At 42.8% G+C, this 21,189-nt stretch overlaps 5 protein-coding genes across 5 annotated transcripts in view; 3 read left to right on the plus strand and 2 right to left on the minus strand.

Annotated features, from left to right (window-relative positions):
* Nucleotides 1-21,189, minus strand: part of LOC126562617 (peroxisomal targeting signal 2 receptor) — a 491,929-nt gene that overhangs the window by 212,341 nt on the left and 258,399 nt on the right. The gene's annotated exons all lie outside the window — the stretch shown is intronic.
* Nucleotides 1-21,189, minus strand: part of LOC126561771 (choline transporter-like 1) — a 98,487-nt gene that overhangs the window by 19,955 nt on the left and 57,343 nt on the right. The gene's annotated exons all lie outside the window — the stretch shown is intronic.
* On the plus strand, nt 8,398-11,577 carry LOC126561627 (zinc transporter foi). Its single transcript, XM_050217892.1, has 3 exons — nt 8,398-8,977; nt 9,514-11,349; nt 11,428-11,577. Exons 1-3 carry the CDS (start codon nt 8,408-8,410, stop codon nt 11,575-11,577), a joined length of 2,556 nt encoding a protein of 851 aa, XP_050073849.1. The 5' UTR covers nt 8,398-8,407.
* LOC126560861 (uncharacterized) lies at nt 13,816-14,466 on the plus strand. Its single transcript, XM_050216810.1, has one exon. It carries the CDS (start codon nt 13,816-13,818, stop codon nt 14,464-14,466), a length of 651 nt encoding a protein of 216 aa, XP_050072767.1.
* Nucleotides 15,152-18,768, plus strand: LOC126562031 (protein ERGIC-53). The gene is made up of 6 exons (XM_050218442.1): nt 15,152-15,415; nt 15,900-16,054; nt 16,140-16,312; nt 17,491-18,360; nt 18,427-18,561; nt 18,648-18,768. Exons 1-6 carry the CDS (start codon nt 15,214-15,216, stop codon nt 18,682-18,684), a joined length of 1,572 nt encoding a protein of 523 aa, XP_050074399.1. The 5' UTR covers nt 15,152-15,213; the 3' UTR covers nt 18,685-18,768.

Raw genomic sequence — 21,189 nt, forward strand, 5'->3', positions numbered from 1 at the left:
CACACACACACCTGTTCCAACGGCGGCAACACGGTGGTTGGCGGTGGCTCGCGCAAATCGATCAAACAATCGTGTGCAGACAAACAAACAAACATTTGCGCAATGTGGTTGGCCGTGTGCCGGTGTGCCATGTACAAACTGTCCTGTTCCGGTGGAGGAAATGGAGCATACGCAAGAAAATGGGAAAACTGTCAAAAAATCTTATCAAAGTGTCGGTCGCTTTGTATAATTTGTATTTTCTTTCAAGAAGTCAGGCAACTATTATTGTGATAAAGTGCAACGGTTGCATGCTCCTACACTGCGTGTGCCACAACAAAAAAACTCCTTATGACCTTATGGACCTTATGGATAAGCAAGCACAACACTTGCATTTCAGTTCACTCGCAACATTGCGTGATCCGTGTCCACAGACTATGCTAATGGTTCCACACAGTATGCAAATAAATCCGGTTGGTTATCCTGGGACATAATTCCCTGAATCCTATCGCTCTTCATACAAACAAAGTTTTATCTCTTCGCGCTGGAAGAAGGTGGCATACAAGAAGGTGATAGAGTCGCCCAAAACGCCATCATTCAGTTATCAACCCAGCGAAACCTTGCGCTAATGACGGAAATAGTAGCATGTCGTGTGCGGTGCGGCGTCATGCGACTGGCCAGAAGGCAGAAGAAGATAAACGTACGGAATGAAGCTGCCGCGTGCACGCGTTTGAATTAAGACTTGTTGATTGTCAATTGAGGCAGAAGTGGACACCGAAACTGACCAGCAGCGCTGAGGAACCTCTGCTTCGACAAAGCGTCCTTGGGTGTGGTTTGGAAGTCTCGACACGCAGAGAGCGAGAGAGAGAGAGAGACCCTTTTTACGATGCATTGATTTCGGGGCTGGAGTTATTTTAGCTCACGATCCTCACGAAGAAGAAACGGGTCGCGAATTAAATTGTGCTAATTGCTGGTAGACCCTTACTTTTACCAATGGTTGTGAGGGAGCTTGGGAATTTGAACGATTGATTATTTTAATATCAATCGTCATGTGATCTTTTGAACCTGGAGAGGAACTCTCCAAAGAAAAAAAAAAAAAAACGATACATACAGGAGCTAAAGAACAATGGCAATGGATGTCGGAAATGAGTTGTCTATCAATTTATCAACTAAATTGTGTTCAATTTCCAAACCCCTGTCGGTCGTCCGTTCCCTTGTTCCTTTAACCCGCTGCCGATATGTAATTGACGACTGTGTGTGAAACGGCGGGAAACGAAACGGATGAACGTGGTCGTTGCCGAATCTATTCGTTGCGCGTGCCTGGACAACTTGTCGGCGCACTACTTCCTTTCCGGGGCGAAAGGCTTTGTTGCTGCTGTACAGGCATGTAATCCTCGATCGATGAAGTTTAAACATTTCGTGCCTGCCACGTGCGTCATTAACTTTGCTAGAATGGCGCGCAGCTCCTTTTTTAGGTTGGTATCAACGAAGCGGCTTGTCATAGTGAAATCCGATGGCAGTGGCAAGGCATCATTCTAGCAGTCATTACCCGATTTGTGTCCCCGCGTGAGGAGGTGGACAATACGTCATACCCCACGCGTTTTTCGCGCCACACGGATGGCAGAATCGAACAATCAGATTCGATCTCGCGGGTGGAAAAAAGTGCATGCGCACGAGAAGGTGCGAAATTGGACCTAGAATAACAACTCATTTTTCGATGAATAACACATTAAATGAATCTAATGAGCCGGGTGGAAGCCGAGCTGTGTGTGTCTGCGCAACACGTGCACAGTGAATTGTCCCGGCGCCCCCACCCAAATGTGTGTGGTTATGCGATTGGGGATGAAATTAACGTTTTGCCACGTTGCTTCCTGCTGCAGCTGATGTGTATTGTTAGTACGTTATTGTTGTAACCTGTAAAGAGCCCCGGCAGGGAGCCCTCGAGTACCGTGTACGCAACGCAATTTTTTTTCTCTCTCCATAATACACCTACCACCCTGGTCGTCACGATTGAGCGCGTCCGCTGTACGCGTGGCGCATAATACCGGTAGGTTTCGATAGTTTGGGTGCATTATTGCCCGCCCATCAGCAGCACTTAGTGTGGTGTGACGGGCCATCAGAGGTGGTACACATGCCCGTCAGCTGTGTCTAGCAATGGTGAGAGAATATAGCGTTCACGAAGTGTGACACACGGTAAACAGTTTCTTATCAATTTCTAGTACGAGCAACGAGCAGAAACCGTGGAAGAAGAGTGTTGATATGGGGTTGTGAGACCTACATTTCTGCAAATTAAAATGCATAAGGACGATCGTATGACGTATGTGGTGGAGGTTAAACATTCCGTTCGTGTTGTTAGTGTTACTTTGAACTTGCTTGGTAAACGTTGTGCTGATTGGGACGGACTCTCAGCATAGTAAGCCGGGTGGCTAGTATCGGTTGGACTTGGTGCAGCTGGATGGATGGTGTTATGAATGAGAGTTTGTAAAAAAAAGTTGTTGTTTAGAAGACTCAGCTGGAACTCTGTACGATTCAGCTGATTGTTGGTATGGTAAGATGGTATTGAATCGTAATCGGAATTGCACAACCGGTACATGGGGAAAAAATTGCATCAAAACTGTCGCTGTTGTAATAAGGATACCACGCGCACACATTCCCTCGTTAGTTCCAACCCAAGTCACGCACATCAAATCGTTTCAAATAATTCAATTCGCTGCTGTTAGAAAAAAAACCTTCTCCCTTCGCTGGTTGGTGTGCCGCGTGCTTATCAGAAGATTTGTCCTTCTCCACTTTGCAATGTAATCAATAAATCATGCTCGAAATCTGGATTATAGATTGCTTAATTGGTTTGCAACGTCTGTGTGGCTTGCCGTAAACGTTGTTGTTTTGCTTGCTGTTGTAAATAATTTAAAACTTTAGTAATTCCCATAAAAAAGCAAAGCGTTTTTTCCGACGATTCATGCTTCGAAGTGCTTCTCTAGAAATTCAATTTCGGGTGTATGTTTTCTTTTATGTAAAGAAATGTACTGTGTGCAATAAATCAATATCGGCTCGTAAAGTAGAAGAAAATAGACGATTATTTAAATGACGACAATTCTACAGTTAACTAGAGACTTAAAGTTATCTCAAATATCAAGCCAATCAACCATATACTTTAACTCCTGCCAGTGAGGTTTTTGAGGTGTAGGGCCATGCCATGTTGTTCTATCACGGCTTTAACGATCCTCCATTTTCCACGATCCACCAGTACGATTGGAAAAGGTCTTCCAATTGATGCTCCGGAATTAATGTCTACTATGAAGGAGCCGCTACAATGACGAGCTCTGCAAGCTGTGCGATGAACTCAGTATCGCGAATTAGAGCCGCCGAGCTGGGCTGATCATGTCATTAGAATGACGCCGGACGATCCAACCCGTAACGTTTTTTGTAGGTCGTCCACATGGACAGAGGAGGCTTGGTAGTTGATGCTTCCGCCAGTAGTCTAGAGAATTTCTGCAGCAGGACCGCGAAGCAGTTGTAGTCCCTGTTACTTACTTAACAGATAAACAAAGTGAGAATTTTGTTAAAGATTTTTTGTCTCAGACATCTTCTCCAAGATTTGCTCTGTATGGGTGTATACTTTGGGAGCTATCCTCAACTGTTTTATTTTAATTTTCCATACTAGTCTGTAGGGTGGCCGAGACCTTGGTCGTATTGGTTTTTCTCAGGTTCAGAGCTGTTAGTGCGAACAATGCTCCAATTGCATTTTCTCCTCTGTTTTATCCACAGTTCCTCCAAACGAACTTCTCTTGGCTGAACGATCCCTACTAGGTCATGTAGGCCATCTTAATGTTTTAAATTATTGATACCACATAACCGGATAGTTAACCCTCGCTACTGTGGAACGGGAATTATACACATACAATTTGCCAGATCGTTCTGGTGTATATGGCTGAAATTTTAAACTACAAGTAAAGTAATGACAACACTAAATGATGAATTTACTTAAATTAACTGTAAGCTGAACTGTAAGCCACAACTGCATTCGACTATCCGAGGATTCGAGGGTGCAGATGGGAATTGTTGCCAATTCTTTCGGGGAAATCGATTAAAATTTTCATATTTACAAACCTTTGGTTCCAAATCGCAAAGGAATCCAATAAATTCTAATGATTTCAAAATTTGAAAACACTCTCGATATAAGAAACATAAATTCAAATAACACAAAATGCTGCTCAGCATGCAGCCGTCCTACTGACTCGCCCCGCTGAGATGTTAAATCTAACGAGAATTTGTGTGGAATGCGCCAGATTTTGCTCATCGATCATATTGCAACGGTTGATTGTGTAGCGCATGTATCAGCAAAGAAGGATCAGCTTAACAACATATGCCTTCTTCCCTCCATTGGATGCAATTGATTGCAGTTTTCGTCGTTCTTTATTGGTTGGATTTGTTTAACAGTGCTGTAGATTCGATTAATTCCTCAAAAACTTCATTTTTCCATTTAATAATTAGTGTTGTGTGTGTAGAAGTAAGTTTTCAAAAATCGATCACATTTTCTAATATGCAACTACTGTGCAATGCTCCCCATTTTCAGCACATGCTGCTCTATTTGCAGGCAAATTCTCATTCCGCCTTTAATTTTAACGCCAGAATGCTGTAAAACATTCACTGCTCACACGTGGAACGCCAACGGCCGTTTAGCGGCGTGGTACATACTTTGCCCTTTTTTAGCCATCATCTCGCAAAACATTCGCACAACTCCCACCGTGCTTACTGGTGTGTTTGTGCGTGCGTGTGTGTGCTTATATGGGGAGAACATTTGGGGGGTGGTTCAGAATAGTTTCGCGCTCTTTCTGATTTAACGTAGCCGGCAGTGGGCGCACGGTGAGCAAATGGATTGTGCTGATTGGTCAAAAATGTGCTCATGTCATGATGGTGTAGTGGGAAAAACTAAATCCCCCTTTAAGAGGAAGGAAACGTACGGGCGGAACGGAACAGGGAACGCTTGGGAATCATATTTCGAGTTTCTTGAATAAGGAAGAGAGCAACAAAAAAAAAAGTAAAGCAAAATAAAAGAAACGCGTCGAGAAAGATTCCGTCCGTCCGTCCGTCCGTTTGGTTTGCCATCCCCTCGTTAAACGGCCAAGAATTTGCAGCGTCAGTTTTTTGTCCGTTGCCGTCTGTGCGGTTTTGTGTGTGTGTGTGTGCGGCGAGGAGGGAGGTCCGTTCTTGCTAACGGCGGCTTTTCCTGCGGCCTTTCCGTGCATCTCGGGATCTGGGTGGATTCCATTATAAAAGAAGGAAGCAACGGCCAGCGTTAAGTGCAGTTTGGTAGCTGTTACAGTGCTGGGCGTTTGTGTAGGACCAACGGCTGGGTTGTTGAACGAATGGGGTTGCGTTGAATTGAGTGCTGATCACTTTGCTGAGCTTCTAACGATTGCTCAAAGTGTTGTTATTGTGTGGTGTGTGTATCGTGTTGACATTTTTGTGTAAGTCAAATTAGTAAAAAACAGTAAAAAAAATATTTCGTTCTGTAAACTGTTCCTACCAATTTCGAAAGCGCAAAATATGAGGAAATCGTTTTAAAGTAACGTTAGTACAGTGATGAACCCGATCATGTTTAGTTACCAATTTTAAAGATTCCATATTTCTGGCCTGGTGAAACAAGTGGACAATTTTTGAAGCCTCTGAAGGTGTGAAAACTATGTTTTAATACGATCGTATGATCGTTTGAGCTTATGACCGCATGGAACACCATTCAGATGAATGCGAATAAGAGTTAGACCAAGTACGATACGACCAAACCCGTTCACCTGTCGTCTGTTTATTGTTAAACGAGTATACATTAATTACAACGATTTTTGAAATATAAATTTTGTGATGTATAATATCTTCCCTCCGTTCTTGTTGAGTTTTCATACCTTTTTTGATATTTAATTAAATTTAAAAAAAATATTTATTTAATTTATATTTAAATATTACGGCTTACAGTTTTGCATGTATGTTAAATACATTATGAACTTCGGCTTAACGACCTTCTAAGCTGGTCAAACCGATCATCTTACTAGACTTGTTGGTACGTCCTCAGACAGTCCTCATTACTAGGAGACGGTCCCGCATGGGATTTGAACCCAAGTCCTGCCGTCTGACAATCGGTGCCATAGTGCCCCTAGAACCGAGTCACACCCGTTTTTCCTTTAAATTTAATGAAAAAATGACCTTAAGTTCAAGGTTTAAAACTTCACCAAAGAAGAATTATACCTGTTTTTAACTTTGGTTGACTGTTTTCTTTGTAGTCTACTATTTAAGCAGATTTCGAGTAGAAGAAGTAGAGAAAGCTGATGTCAAAAGCAAACTTATACCAGTACCAGTAAGTATGAGCATGTAGTAGTATAGTGACAATTACACAAAATAATGATAAATTTACAACCTCTAAGGTCACGTCGCCCATCGAATTGCTTACTGTAATTGCCGATACCACGTAGTTGTGTAGTCAGTTCTCACTACAGGGGGACGGTCCGAATGGTATTTGAACCCCGGTCCTCCCATTTGAAGACCGGCGCCGATGTCGCCTACTCCACCGGAACGCCCCCAATCAAGAGCTCGTGGTCTGCAATTCTAGCTTTCTCTATCCATTAACCGGATGGTGAAAACCCTGTCTAAAGGGATATGGTCCGGTCCGGGATTTAGTTCGATGATGATCGAGCGATCATGGCGAGAAGAAGACCTCTATCGGTATGTCGGTAGTCCTATGATCCTTAAAACCTCATATGAAAAACATGCTAAATGACGAACAAAAAAAAAATCAGACGTGGTACATCGATGTTTCCAGCCAATACGTTAAAGATGACCACTGTTTGTGCAAGTTTATTTTTTCTTATTTCATGTTTCTTGGTCAGGCAATAGACCATTCCTCTTTCATGGTCGTAATGTTGTCAATTCTAAAGACATAAGTAGGTGTCCAAGCTGCTAACGGATATTCAATCATTTCTACACAAAGGATCGTGAAACACTCGACAAGGTCCTAAAATGAGCCCTTCGGCCTCACCAATAGTAAGAACAGTTCAGTATAACCCCGAAATATTACATCGATTCGCAAAAAAACATTATCCTACCCCCTATTCGACCGCCAAAATACGCAATTTTCAGGGCCAGCCAGCGTCCAATAACTTCGCTTACATATTCAACCAATCAAGAATTTTGTTTTTCGTTACATCGTGTGCTAATGCTGCTGCACTGCTGAATGATGATGGGTCTGGTTCACGATAAACGGCAGTTGAGAAAGTTTGATCAAACAAATTTCTCCAACCCTCCTTTCAATCCATCCTTTCATGTTGGGGCAGGAAGGCTTTTGTATTGAATGCCGTGTGCTCGATTTCTCCAATCCTCCAAAAACACGCACAGCACAGCACGGCATGGCGCGTACCCAACACTAGACTTGGGCCCTTTGCGGGGTCTGTTTTTTCCTTTCGTTGCTACACGGTGCTGTACCGTTCCTTGAAACAGGTCCTTTCCTCACTGTCAAGGTTATTGAGTTGTTGAATGTAAACCGAAGAAGCCCGAAATTAATGGTTCTCCACGGCAAACGCAACACACAGGCCTTCATTAGTTGGTCGGACTTTTTTAAGGTGTGCTGGTCGTGTGTGTTGTTCATCCAATTCCGTGGTATTAATGGGATTTTGGGTGCGCGAATTAAGGGTTGTAAAAATTGTGTGCCAAAAAAGGGGGAACCACGTCACACAGCAATTGGCCAGCAAAGTTTTACAGCGTAGGCAGTGAAAGTGTTAATCAATTCAATCGAAAGGCTTTGAAAGTGTAACTATATTTACTTCAAACAATTCGTAATTACATTACTTATTCAACGCCGAGACCTTTTGTATCGATTTCGCGGCACGTGAGGGAGGTCTCATTGCATGTTTGTTGTCGCTTTTTTATCACATTGCGTGGGTCTTGTCCCCGTCATTATTAATTATCTTCATTTGTTACTAATATCGATCATCGAAGCTATCTGCACTCAGTTGATCTGGTGTTGCGGAACCATTTTTTTTTAAATTCTATATTTACCAATTCTTATAATATCCAAGTGGAACTAACTGAAACTTCCTTTTCTGTTTCTTTTCTTCTAGACTAAAATTGAACAGTGAGATATTATCGCAAGGACAACAAATGGAATTGAATGCTTTTGCTAGTAGATGCTGTGCTTGGAGGGTACGGAGCAGAGTTTTTCGGAAAACAATTTGGTGAAGTAGTGGCGGTACCTCAATCCCCCAAGGAGATTGCAATCTTTGCGCACTGCTGTATCGTGTTAAGCAGTGATCGGGTGGCCACTAGAGGACGTTTTACCCAAAACAAACCGAAACCTCGTCAGCTAAACTCGGTCTAAAGTGAACCAAAAGAACAGTAACCATCAGGGAAGCTGGGAAGGAAGTCAATTTACGGGACACCAAACGAGATGGCCCGTCACTTTATGGCAGTGTGTGTCGTGTGTCTGCTCTGTGCAGATCATGTGCCCTGTAAGCAACATTTTTCCGACACCGATCGTAGTTCGAAATCGTCCGATACCGCTGGTCGGTCGGATACGATGCGCGAGGTACGGTCACTGATTGGTGATCTACAGTACGAACCGACGACGATCGCCAAGAGTTACGAAGCATTAGCGACTGCCGGCGACTGGAGGAATAGTGATGCCCATCGGATAGTGAAGCGCCATCATAGTCACCACCACAACCACCACGATGACCACGACGAGGAGGAGCAGGACACGGATGAGACACAAACCGAGTTTGATCGTTTGATGAAGGACAAGATGGATCAGGCGATGAGGAAAATTTTCACCGAATACGGCAATCCGGCATCGATGACGATGGATGTGCACGGGTTCGAACGGATGATGCGTCAATTGGGTATGTTTCGACTGATACCGGGAGCAGCAGCAACAGCTGACAGTGAACATAAAGTTGTGGATGGTAGTGGTGGCGAGGCGGAAGCGAGCGAGTCGCCGGTGCGGATAGATTCTCTAAAGGTAAGAGCATAAGTGTTAAAATAAGGTATAATGTTTCTATAACGTATGCAGTAAAAAGGATAGACTAATTTTGGATTGAATTTTGCTTGAATCCTCGTTCCGTGCTACGAACATTCGTTTGATATCCTAGGCAATGTTGATCCTTAAAAATTTATGATTGTCTTTAGAACTGTTAGATTTTAACTTTTCAGTTCTTGCTTGGTTACATTATGATTCATTTAAATTCTGCGATAGAGGTTTTTATCGATCGACTTCACGATGCGATAGTAGCATTGATCGACTTCACTCGATACGACTACGCCCGATCATCATACTCCCGAAGAGCGGCTTAATTTTCTAGCGCAGGGTTTTTTTGCTTTTAGGGAAATCCGACTCGAGGGTTAATTAAATTCCGGGGCCTCAAGCATCTGCTTGCTTTGCTTATACGATAAGTCTATTGTTTTTCTTTTGTTTTTTTTTTATGAAGTTGTTAAAGTAGAAACTAATGTCTAATGCTCTCTCTATTTAACCATTGTTGATTTGTTCCCTATTTCCAGTGCATTAGCAGTAATGAATTTCTACGGCGCGTTACACCACCGATGATACGGTCCCAGGAATGGGAAGATGCAGCTAAAAGTGATAAAAGTAGTAGCGCCGGGGTGGAAACAGCAGGCAGCAATAGCACGGTAAACGGTGACGCTACGGAGAACGCAGCAAAACTTATTTTATCAAACGATAATATACAAAACGTTAGCATAAGCAACAGTACCACTAATAGTAATAGCAGTAGTACCAGTAGTAATAGTAACAACAGCAGCAACACCAGCGGCAGTAGTTATAAAAATAGCAACGGCAGTAGTACTGACGATCAGCTGCTTGTGCAAATTGCGATACACGAGGAAAAGAACAATGGTAGCACAAGCAACGAAAGTTCCGTTCGTGTAGAGTCAACGCTTATGTTAGGTGATCGCGATCTTTACAACGTGTGTCCTATGCTGCTGGGCCATTTGCTATCCAACCTGCCGCAGGAACGGTCCGGTTGCTTCGGCGAGGAAAGCGTTCCACCGCTACAGGTGAGCAGTCTGCTAGAGCAAAACGATCCTCACCATCACCATCATAATCATCATCATCATCACCATCACGACGGTGATTCGTCTGAGGCGGCCGTATGGATCTACTCGTCGATCGCAATATTGGGCGTCAGCTTGTGCGGATTGCTTGGTGTGGTGGTGATACCGTGCATGGAAAAACATTTCTACCATCACGTGCTACAGTTCCTGGTAGCGTTAGCCATCGGGACGCTGTGTGGTGATGCGCTGTTGCATCTACTTCCGCACGCGATGCTGTCCTCGCTGGAGAACTCTAAAGCGGCACACGATTCAATGATGTACAAGGGCCTAGCGGCGGTGCTCGGTATCGTGTTCTTTTACTTTATGGAACGTTTCCTGACGGTGATTGCGGAATGGTGCAAAACGCGCCAGAAGAAGGATAAGCCTCCGTCGCGGGTGCGTGTGATGCGTGATCCGGAATCGACCTCGCTGCACGCATCGAGTGCTGGGGAGAAACAGTGCAAGCACAAGTACAGCTCCTACCCTTACTGTTACGATGAGATCGCAATGGACACGAAGGACGATCATCACGAGCACAACAATACGGGCACGAACGAAAATCACAACAGTGCGCTGACCAAATGCGCTAACCATCATCACAACGGGGAGCTAGCTGCGGACCACAGTACCGAGTACGCGGCGCTAAACAATCATCAGCAGCAGCCAAACCACACGCAAAGCAACCATCAATCGCTGCGGGAGGAAACGATCGATAATAACACGGTGTCGACTAATCTAGATGAAGCGGGATCGATCGAGAGTGAGCAGGCGAACAATCATCATCATCATCATCGCAGTGGTGGTCGGCATGGTAGTAAGTCATCGGAACAGACATCGAGTGGGAAACTGCGTCCGGAAAGCTATACCATCATCCTGCGCGAACACGAAACCAAGCACCATGGACATTCGCATACGCACGGACACGTCCATTCGCCGCCCGGGTCGCTCTCTGCGGTCGCCTGGATGGTGGTGATGGGTGACGGATTGCACAACTTCACCGATGGCATGACGATTGGGGCAGCATTTGCGAATAATATTGCCGGAGGCTTTTCGACCGCTATTGCCGTGTTTTGTCACGAGTTGCCGCACGAGCTCGGTGACTTTGCGGTACTGCTGAAGGCGGGCATGTCGGCAAGAGAGGCGGTGTACTATAATTTGCTATCCTCCCTGCTTAGTCTGCTCGGTATGGTGGTGGGGATTATTGTTGGCCACCAGCCGGAAGCATCCGGATGGGTGTTTGCCGTAGCGGCTGGCATGTTCCTTTACATCGCGATGGTGGATATGGTGAGTAATGGAGTAATGGGAAGCGTTATCTATCAATTTATTGACTATTTTTGTTTGTATTGGTGTTGTCTGTTGTAGATCCCGGAACTGACATCATCCCACGGAGCAGAAGAACGGTGCAAAACATCCGAATTTGTGTTGCAATTCCTTGGGCTAACCCTTGGGTTCAGCATCATGATGGTAATAGCTATGTACGAGCACGATCTGATGCTGCTGTTTGTCGATTAAGTTATCTTTTTGAGTTGCTGGAGGTGTACGTGTGTGTATAGCAATGCAAAGTTACAGAGTCAAAGGATAGTGAACTCAACCACTACTCCTCCAGCCCTACTAGCAAGCGAGGGTTTATGATCAGTTCCTCAACGCATAGCGTCGTCTTCGTTCAGGGGTGGGCTCTACGGAGCGTACCCTTTATTGAAAGTATACCCCTATTGTCAAATTTGCCTTAATAGTCACTATTGAGAGGCAAATACAAATTTGCCCTAATAGTCCCTGAATAGGCAAATTTTGTCAATAGGAACATCAAGCAGAAGAAATATTATTCTTTAAGCTTGCCAGCTTCTAATCCTTTACCCTCTGATTAGCCGCATCCTGGCGGCTAATTATTCCCCCTTGTGTACAGTTAAGCTATTGGTAATTCAAACAAACACACACACACACAAACAATTTGAACAGGTCTGGCTGGTAACACGAAAACAAAAAGCAAACAAACCAAACCCCGAACCTAAGGAAGAAAAACACAAAATGGCGAATAATTATACAGTAAATAGTAAAAGCGCAAGGAAGATGGAAAGCTTCTTCCTTGCGTGGTAAGAATAATGTGATTTTGTCGCGCGAAAAGCAGAAAATCTGTAGCATGCGAATATCTGTTTGTCCTGCAAAAATGAAGCAAAAAGATGGAACTGAATTCTTAAAACCACACTCCAAAAAGCACCTGGGGTTTATACTTAAATTAAAAGTCAGTCAAAATGGCGATCCATGTGCAGTGCGTACGCTTGCGTATCATTACGATTCACCGGGTGCATGGCAATAGTAAACCGGTGAATCCCAATGAGCAAAATGAGTAAAGGAGCCGTTGCAAATGTGTATCCGTTGTAGGCTCAGGCTACTCGATCGTGTAAGTTTCGGTACAGTTTTTTATTGTATTTTTTCCCCAATAGTCATGTAGAGAAAGAAAGAGAGAGAGAGATAGGTAGGGTTTCTAAACAGAACAACAACAAAAAATAAGATAAAACAATACCGAAATGCTTCTCCAAGCTCAGATAAATAACCAGAAAAGTATTAAAAAAAAACTTATTGCATATTACATAAAAAAAGAAAACACACACCACATACTATATATTAAAAGAAAATGGATGATCAGAAAAAAAGCGTACAACATCCTGCACCTGGAACTGCTGAGGGGGGTGATTCTCCACCCAACATAACACCGTTTCCACCCTTTTGGGATTTGGAATATGTTTGTTTTTTAGTAATTTAATTTTATAAGTTTCTTTCTGCTGCGCCTTTTCACTTTCTGCCAGTAATGTTTAAGATTTTCTTTTGCGTAACTTTCGCAGCGCCTTATAATAGAATTTATGTAAACCCGCTGATCAGTGGCATTTTAAATTCCGTTTTCACTGTAAATTCTATTTAAAACAAAAACTTGGCGAATTTACCAACTTTTTCAAACAGTCTAGGTACTTAAACAGTACTACAACATGTACTTTTTGGTTTTCTTTAATCAGGCGAGATATCTTACAGTTGGGAGTACCAAAAACGAATAATTATAGTTTGGCCGCGTACCAGCCAGGAATAACTTACGTGAACATTAGCATACAACAATGCATAACAAAACAGTTCTGACTTAATGAAGACCGTTTCTCTTCATCTGTACATATAGTCCGGTCCAAATATGCAATCTTTTAAGGGGGTCAATTTCGTAAAACGTGTTAGTATAATCCCATCATCGGCGCTTTTTACTTACCTCCACGTTCATTCAATACAAACGAGCGTACACGCATGTGTCCCACTAATCATCAGTAAATAGAAGTGGGAAACAAAATCAGCAAATCAGCTAAAACTACTACACTATTTCAACACATACACATTGTAGTCTTAAGTAGAATAACGAATTTTGGTAGTTTACTGTGTCGATGGTTACGTTTTATTTCGTTTCCATTAGGTTTTTCTTCTGTTTGTTTTCCTTTTTTAACGCTTTCGGAAACAGTGTAGCGAGCAATAATTAATAAAACTGAAAAAGATGAAGTAACAAACCCACAACGCTTTTTTAATGGATGAAATCTAAATTTAAAATTACATTTGTACCGAAAATGACCTTCAATTAATTTCCTTTTGAAAATTACCGTATCACTAACAAACTCTGCAGCGAAATTTTACACATCTTAGCAACCATTGAGCAGATAACCGTTTGCATAAGAACGATTCCCGAGTTTTTTTCTCCAAATTGCTAGCTCAAAATTATACGAAATGTCGCGATTGCTGGGCGATACGGCGCTTGTTGCAGTGCAGACTACCGCAAAACTGAATCGTGTTTCCGGACCGCTGAATACGAACAGCAAGATGGCATACTGCTTAAAACCAACGCCTCCGCCGGAAAAGAAATGGCTGTACAAGCAGTTGCTGGAAAGTATTAATTCGGGCATATCGCCACCGTTAAACCTGTCCAATTCAACACTTGGTCGGGCAACGTCACAAATGTGGATGCAGCTAGGTATCGCACACCGGCGAGCACAGGATATAGCGGAAGAGTATCATCTGAAGGAAAAAGTTGGAGTAATGATGAGGCAGATGACGCAAGCAATTGTTGCCGTGAAGGATTTTATCGTACAGAAGCAGTACTACCAGCTGGATCAAATAATTGACAAAGGTTTGTTGGCTTTGGAGCAAAAAATACGAGCCACGCGGGAAAATCAGCTGGCGGTGATGGATGATGCTACTAAACCCAGCAGTCAGGTTGGACCGTGTCCACCACCTAAGGTCACTGGTGGAGCGAAAGTCGTAATGAAAAACTGTACAACGATTGTGGTCAAACGTGATCCTTGCATGGGCGATCCGACACATCGTACGGGAGTAAAGGACGTTAGTAAACCAATGGAAGCTTTGTCGAACAAATTATAAGCTAATAAATCGTGATATCTGGTGTGTTACGTGCATATTTTCGTAAATATATCGGAAGAAATGTTTTACGAAGCGTGAAATGTTGAGTCATTGATCCTATCGGACGTAATGTTTTCAATTGCTTTGAATAACATAACAGAACTGCAATTGCAGAACAATTAAGAAAGAAAAAAATATTATAGACCATATATAGCTTGATAAGGCTATAGGAAACAGAGACATCGAAGGTTTGGTGTACTTAAATGGGATAATGGCGTGGATGCTTCTGCCAGAGCTATTATGAGCTTTCCTCTAAAGAATAAAGCTTCATAGCCGCTTTAACGTTCAACAAGTAGGGAAATAAGTGTGATATACTTCTAAATAATTATTATAAATTGTACTTTTGATTTGTTTTGTACGTTGTGTTTATAATTTACTAGCGTTTATAACACAAACACACAAAGACTTGTGTAGTGCACAGCCTAAGTTCGGAAACAATTATGAATTGGAAGAGGCATGAGTTGTGTTCATAATGAATCGAATGTGAAATAGTGTAAAATAATAACATTACAATAGCTTTTACTTTGCATACTCAATTATCCATTTTAGGTAAATTTGTTTCAAAAAGATATATTTTCATGACCAAAGGCCATCCCGCAGTATGACGTTTCACCTGACAGCTGACAACTCGCAAAAGATAACAAAACTGACAGCGCAACATTGAAACGTTTACATTTTTCTGCGCTCCCTTCCGAACACTTTCCGAAAATGTTTCCCAAAGGGTTGACGTGTAGCGGTTCCGCGGCTTCACTGCTGCTGGTAGGATTACTTATTGGCCTCGGTGCTAATCTGGACCGTGTTAGCGGCGACGTTGGACTGGTGCACCGGCGATTCGAGTACAAATACTCGTTCAAACCACCCTACCTAGCACAGAAGGATGGCACGGTACCATTCTGGGAGTACGGTGGACGTAAGTATATCGCTCAGTGGAAAGCACAAGGACGGTAGGAGAGAGAGAGAGGAAGTGGAGGATTTGGTTTCGGGAGGCTGGTTGCGAACCGAAAATGTCCGTACGGTTGGGCTGAAAGTGCGAGCGAGACGGCGAGTCGTCTACCATGGTCATGCAAACAGTTACACGTCAGAAGCTTTTTGGGGTGGGAAGTTGGGTTTGAAGTTTTTGAGATGAAAATTCGGTATCACACAGAAGGATGATTGTTCTTTGAAGCATTGAAATAGTTTGCCTTTAAAACAATCTACCAGCTAAAAGTACTTATCGACCGCCATGTGACTCTTTTAGCCAAAAACCGGTTTGAACGAAAGTTTAAGTAGTGAAAGTGTCCTTTCGTTGGTACCAGCAAACAGGTTGCCCATCGAGAATAGCAGTACTCCAAATAGATCCAAAAAAGTGTATTAAAATAATCGTCCACCCCGTTCCTTTTCCCATGTTTTTACAGATGCAATTGCCAGCTCAGAAAACGTGCGCATTGCACCGTCCTTGCGCAGCCAGAAGGGAGCCATTTGGACGAAGCAAAAGACGAACTTTGACTGGTGGGAGGTGGAGATCGTCTTCCGAGTATCCGGCCGTGGAAGAATCGGTGCAGACGGTTTGGTATGTAGTACGATTCTGTCACCCAAAACCGGGCAAAAGGCAAGCGACGTTCTTATGGTTTCTTTGCGTTTGGGGGGATTTTTAGGCCTTCTGGTACACGTCCGAAAAGGGCAGCTATCTGGGCGATGTGTTCGGTTCGTCCGACCGGTGGGTCGGTCTCGGTATCTTCTTCGATTCGTTCGACAACGATAACAAACACAACAATCCATACATTTCGGCCGTGCTGAACGATGGAACGCGACAGTTTGACCATCAACAGTAAGTACCTTGTGTTGTGGGGTCACAATAAAAAAAAACCCGCGCCGTTGGTCACGTTCAAAGTGATACTTCTTCCGTCAGCAAATTTAGGATCGAGGCGAAACAGTATAAACACCCGGCTGTTGTTTTGCTGACGCTAGCTTGTTTTCCTTTGCCCTAATGGTAACGAATGAATATGGCTGGTTTCATTTCATTTTGAAATTTTGTTCTATTTTCGACAATAGGTGTCTCGGTTTTAACGTAAAGAAGGAATAGATTTTTCATCTTTTTTAAATGTTTAAATCTGTAATACGAACAAGGTGACATGTGTTTATGTTTTAGAAACGATTGTTCAGTAAAATTTTGCTTTTTGGTCCGCTTTCTCTTATGATGTTTCATGAGAGTCTAGCACGTTTAATTAAAGGACGATTCTTTTTACAATTGTGGTCTTGCAAATATGCAATTTTTGCTGACCATTCGGGGCGGTGGTTTTACAGAAAGAGTAATAGGATTTTATTTTAAAATGTAGGGCGCCAAATTACGGGATTTCCGCGATAGACGTAGATGAGTTTTGTGATACACGACCACGATACAATTGATTTGTTTCAAGTTCATGGAATTGTAATCCATTTTGTAATCATAAAAGTGCTTTTATAAAGCATTTCGATGCGTATTTAAAATTATTTTTATTCAATTAGCTACATTAGTCTTAATTGAATTACACAACAAAATTGATTTGGACTAGGTTTGGACTAGGTATCAAATGCAGAGAGTGACCTAATTTCATTTCTATATTAAAATATACAAATTAGCGAAGATATGTTAAAATGATTGATTGTGCCTAGCGATGGAAAAAGTACCTGTACGTTCGGGTCATTTGAACGTTAAATAATATTCACGGACTGCAAACCAAGTTACAGAAGGTTGTCAGTTTGATACATCTGTTATAAGGGAAAGATTTATGATCATAAAACGAATATTCTGCATCAACGTGATCTCAGTATAAACGTAAACGTTCATTAGGATGCAAAACCAAACACTAAAAAAGTGATTAAAGATTATTTGTTGTTCATTGGTTTGTTTGTTTGAGTTTTGAAGTAGACACTTTAGCGAAGCGATTTAATTTATTATTTTACAGCAATAATATCGATCAGTTCTCCCTACTAACTGTTCAACAAATGATTTTTTCCCCTTTCCAGGGATGGGTCAACTCAGCTTCTGTCCGGCTGTTTGCGCGACTTCCGCAACAAACCATTCCCGACCCGTGCCAAGATCGAATACTATAACAACATCCTAACGGTCCTGTTCCACAATGGTATGACGAACAACGATCAGAACTACGAAATGTGCTTCCGGGCGGAGAATGTAGTCCTGCCGAAGACGGGCTATTTCGGTCTCTCGGCAGCAACCGGTGGGCTGGCCGATGATCACGATGTGTTCCACTTCCTTACCACCTCGCTGCACATTCCCGGCCAGTTCAAGGAGGAACCGGCACCGGGCGAAGATGCGGCTAAGCTAACGCAAGAGTACCAGGACTACCAGAAGAAGCTTGAGCTGCAGAAGGAAGAATATCGGAAGGAGCATCCGGACGAGCAGAAAGATGATTTGGACAGTTTGTTCGAGGACTTTAATGAGCGTGAGTTGCGTCAAATTTGGGAAGCACAGACGAACACGTTCGAACAGCTGCGTACGCTTAGCTCGAAGCTGGATGAGGTGATAGGGCGTCAGGAGCGTACGTTGGGATTGTTGTCCGTATCGGCACAGGCTGGAGCGGGTGGTGCACCTCCACCACAGATCGCTGTCGGGGGTGGGGTGGGTGCTGGTAGCACTATCATGCGTCACGAGGTGGATGCACTGTTGCAGAATCAGAATGTGATGGTACAAACGGTGCGCGAAATTCGTTCCATCATTGGGGAGGTGCATGCACGAACGGACAGCATTCTGAGCAATCAGGCACGGGCACCAACGGCACAGGTGCAGGCCGGTGGGTACGATGTGCAAAGTTTGATGAATGAAATGCGCGACGGAATGAACCAGGTCCGGCAAGGTGTGGCGGGAGTGGCTCAAAGGTAAGGAAGAGACGGGTGAGGCATTTTCTGATGGAATTTTCTAACGGTGTGCGTATACATTTGCAGGCTACAAACGCATGGAACAGGACCGCAGGCGCAAGGGTCCGTACAGTGCCCAACGCAAAACTGTCTCAGCTTGACGGCATTCCTGGTGGTGATAGTGGTACAGCTGCTGGTGATGCTAGGGTACAGTATGTATAGGTAAGTAATTTTTCACCGAGGTCCGTTTTTGATGTTTTTTTTTGCAATACTAATCCCACTGATTCCCCCCATCCCCCACTATACAGAGACAGTCGTGAGGCTCAGGCGAAAAAGTTTTATTAGATAGCAAAATAACTTATATTGATCGTTGATCGCGCGGAGCAGGGTTTGCTTTTCTTTTCGTGCGAAAAAGATCAGTAAAAAAAACAGTCGATAAAGAATGAACACTGGCAGCAATCATCACGACCGTCAACGCCACCCTTCCTCTGCCCGTTGCGTAGCCACCGTTGCTGTTACTGTCCATCTTCCGTCATCTGTATTAAGTGTGTTTTTGCGTGTGGTACAGGGCGAGATGTAAAGTTTTGCGTTTTAGTTATGACAAAATAGTCTTACTGCAAGATTAATTTGAAAGTTTTTGTTTTTTCACATCGATGTGCATTTAGCGAATGGAACCTGCAACAAAGAAACGTAAATAGTATGAAATGATGATTTGTTAACGTTTAGTCTGATCGATAACTTAGCTGAAAATGGGTGGGAAAACTAATTAACTGCACGCAAGAGGAAAGCACTTTCCTTTGGCCGTGTGTCCTGTCGTGTGTCAAAGACTATCAATCTTCCGCTTTTTTCTGTCCCACATTCGATTCGAAGGAAAAGTGCTCAAAAGTTAACAAAGAGGATGATGTTTTGTACTTCGAACACTCGACTTAAAAAAACAAAACAGGGCATCAATTGTGTTTTTATGGACGCATTGTGTAATACGTTAATTAATGGACAAAACAAAAACAAAAAGAAAACAAAAAATGTCGTTCTGGAGTGCGTCTGTGTGTGCGTGTTTAGCATCAATTTTCATATGGTTTCTTTAAGTTCCGTTTCCATTGTTATATTCTTGCTGCTGCTACTGCTGTGTTTAGTGTAATGTATCAATCACTCTTTCCCTTTTTTGTCATCCATATACAAAAGAATGAAGAAAATAATGGAAAAAATAAACAGTCTGCTACGATTTACAAGTAACGCAAGGGGACTACTTTTTGGACAAAATTAGAGAAACATTTCCAAAAGTTTCAAACCAGTAACGGCTAATTTTCAGTCACGTGTCCGGTTGTCATGTGTATTGCATGAGAGTGATTGTTTTCAAGTTTGCATTGTGTGCAAGCGCTAGGATACAATACATTGTGCAACAATGATCTTTTACGCAAGCTCGTATTAGGTTGGATGCATTCATTAATCGATGCAAAACCAGGCATGTCAAACATGCGGCTCAACTCAGAAAGGAATGTTGAGTCAATCGACAGTGTTTCTTCTTGGCTTAATGACCTATTAAGTGCTATACTCATTAGACTTGTTGATAGCGCATAGCCAGATGGAATCAGTCATAAAGGCTATGGGTAGAAATTCTGGATGGGATTCGATTTCCGGCTCTGCCATGTGAAGATTGGTATGCCCCTTCTCTCATCATATTATTTTATCTCAATAAATGTTCTTTTTAAGCGTTATTCTGTGTACGCAGAGCCTCTAATATTGTGAATAAATTGGAGGTAATTGATCTGGTCAACTTATGTCGATAATAGCGCCTTTGTGTTCAAAAGTGTGGCACATTTTGTTTCTCGCTAACTTTAACATGATGTTCAACATGAACAAAGATCTTGCAAGGTTCAGTAGACTCAGAATTTAGTTTTAAAACTTTGCATAAGCAATTGCCGGCTATCCCGGACGATGAATATTTCGCATTGTTCGAAGTCGCATTGTTGTGATCTTGACCACCACCAATATCATAACCAAAGATAGACCTGTACGAACTATATGAGGACCTCACCGTCGTGCAGCGAATTAGGCTCGCCAGGCTCCGATATGCTGGCCATATTATACGCATGGCAACGGACGACTCAGCTCAGAAAGTACTTTTAGGCCGTCCACACGGACAGAGGAGGCGTGGTAGGCCCAGATTGAGGTGGGAGGATGGCGTGGAATCATCAGCCATCAAGGCCGGGATAACGGATTGGCGGACGATCAGAAGACTCGATTCAGAAAATATTAATACCATAGAGAGAAGAAAGCAGTAGTATGGATGAACACGTTGTGGATGATAATATAGAAGCTGTTGCTTGTGATAAAGCCAATAAATTTGTGCTACATTAGTTGGTATTTTTTCATTGAAAATTTTCCACCTATTCTGCAATTGTTTTTGAACATGTTCTGGTTATGAGTTTCCACAGATGATAGTGGCAAAGTAAGAGAATAATTGATTTTGCCCTTAGCAACTAGAATGTTTCGAACAAAAATATGAAACGGTTGAAGTGCGACCCGCATTTATAGAATTTATAAACAGAAGATGGAGAAGGGTGCATAAATTAAATATTTCATAAAAATCACCCACGCCCACGTAAAAGAGACGTTCATCAAACCTGTTGTTCGGCTCTTATTCCAAATCAAACGGCAATGATAGGAATTTTTGAAGAAAAATTTTCATCTACATCAAACGAAGCTTTTGGTGCACATTCTCCACGGCTCATTGATTCCCGGGAAAGATTTTTAGATGCCGCTCGATGAATTATCGTGAGACAATTTTGTCCCGTTTATGTCTATTTGTGGGAAACAATTACAGCGCCTATGATGGCAATAAAAGTAACA

The sequence above is a fragment of the Anopheles maculipalpis genome, chromosome 3RL (assembly GCF_943734695.1).
Source record: "Anopheles maculipalpis chromosome 3RL, idAnoMacuDA_375_x, whole genome shotgun sequence".
NCBI classification, from domain to species: domain Eukaryota; kingdom Metazoa; phylum Arthropoda; class Insecta; order Diptera; family Culicidae; genus Anopheles; species Anopheles maculipalpis.

What these genes read in the sequence shown, in the direction of transcription:
- LOC126561627 (XM_050217892.1), top strand. Translation starts at nt 8,408, where the DNA reads ATGGCCCGTCACTTTATGGCAGTGTGTGTCGTGTGTCTGCTCTGTGCA. An exon ending in TGCGGATAGATTCTCTAAAG is followed by an intron (nt 8,978 to 9,513) that starts GTAAGAGCATAA and finishes CCCTATTTCCAG; the next exon opens with TGCATTAGCAGTAATGAATT. An exon ending in ACATCGCGATGGTGGATATG is followed by an intron (nt 11,350 to 11,427) that starts GTGAGTAATGGA and finishes TGTCTGTTGTAG; the next exon opens with ATCCCGGAACTGACATCATC.
- LOC126560861 (XM_050216810.1), top strand. Translation starts at nt 13,816, where the DNA reads ATGTCGCGATTGCTGGGCGATACGGCGCTTGTTGCAGTGCAGACTACC.
- LOC126562031 (XM_050218442.1), top strand. Translation starts at nt 15,214, where the DNA reads ATGTTTCCCAAAGGGTTGACGTGTAGCGGTTCCGCGGCTTCACTGCTG. An exon ending in GAATCGGTGCAGACGGTTTG is followed by an intron (nt 16,055 to 16,139) that starts GTATGTAGTACG and finishes GGGGATTTTTAG; the next exon opens with GCCTTCTGGTACACGTCCGA. An exon ending in CGACAGTTTGACCATCAACA is followed by an intron (nt 16,313 to 17,490) that starts GTAAGTACCTTG and finishes TCCCCTTTCCAG; the next exon opens with GGATGGGTCAACTCAGCTTC.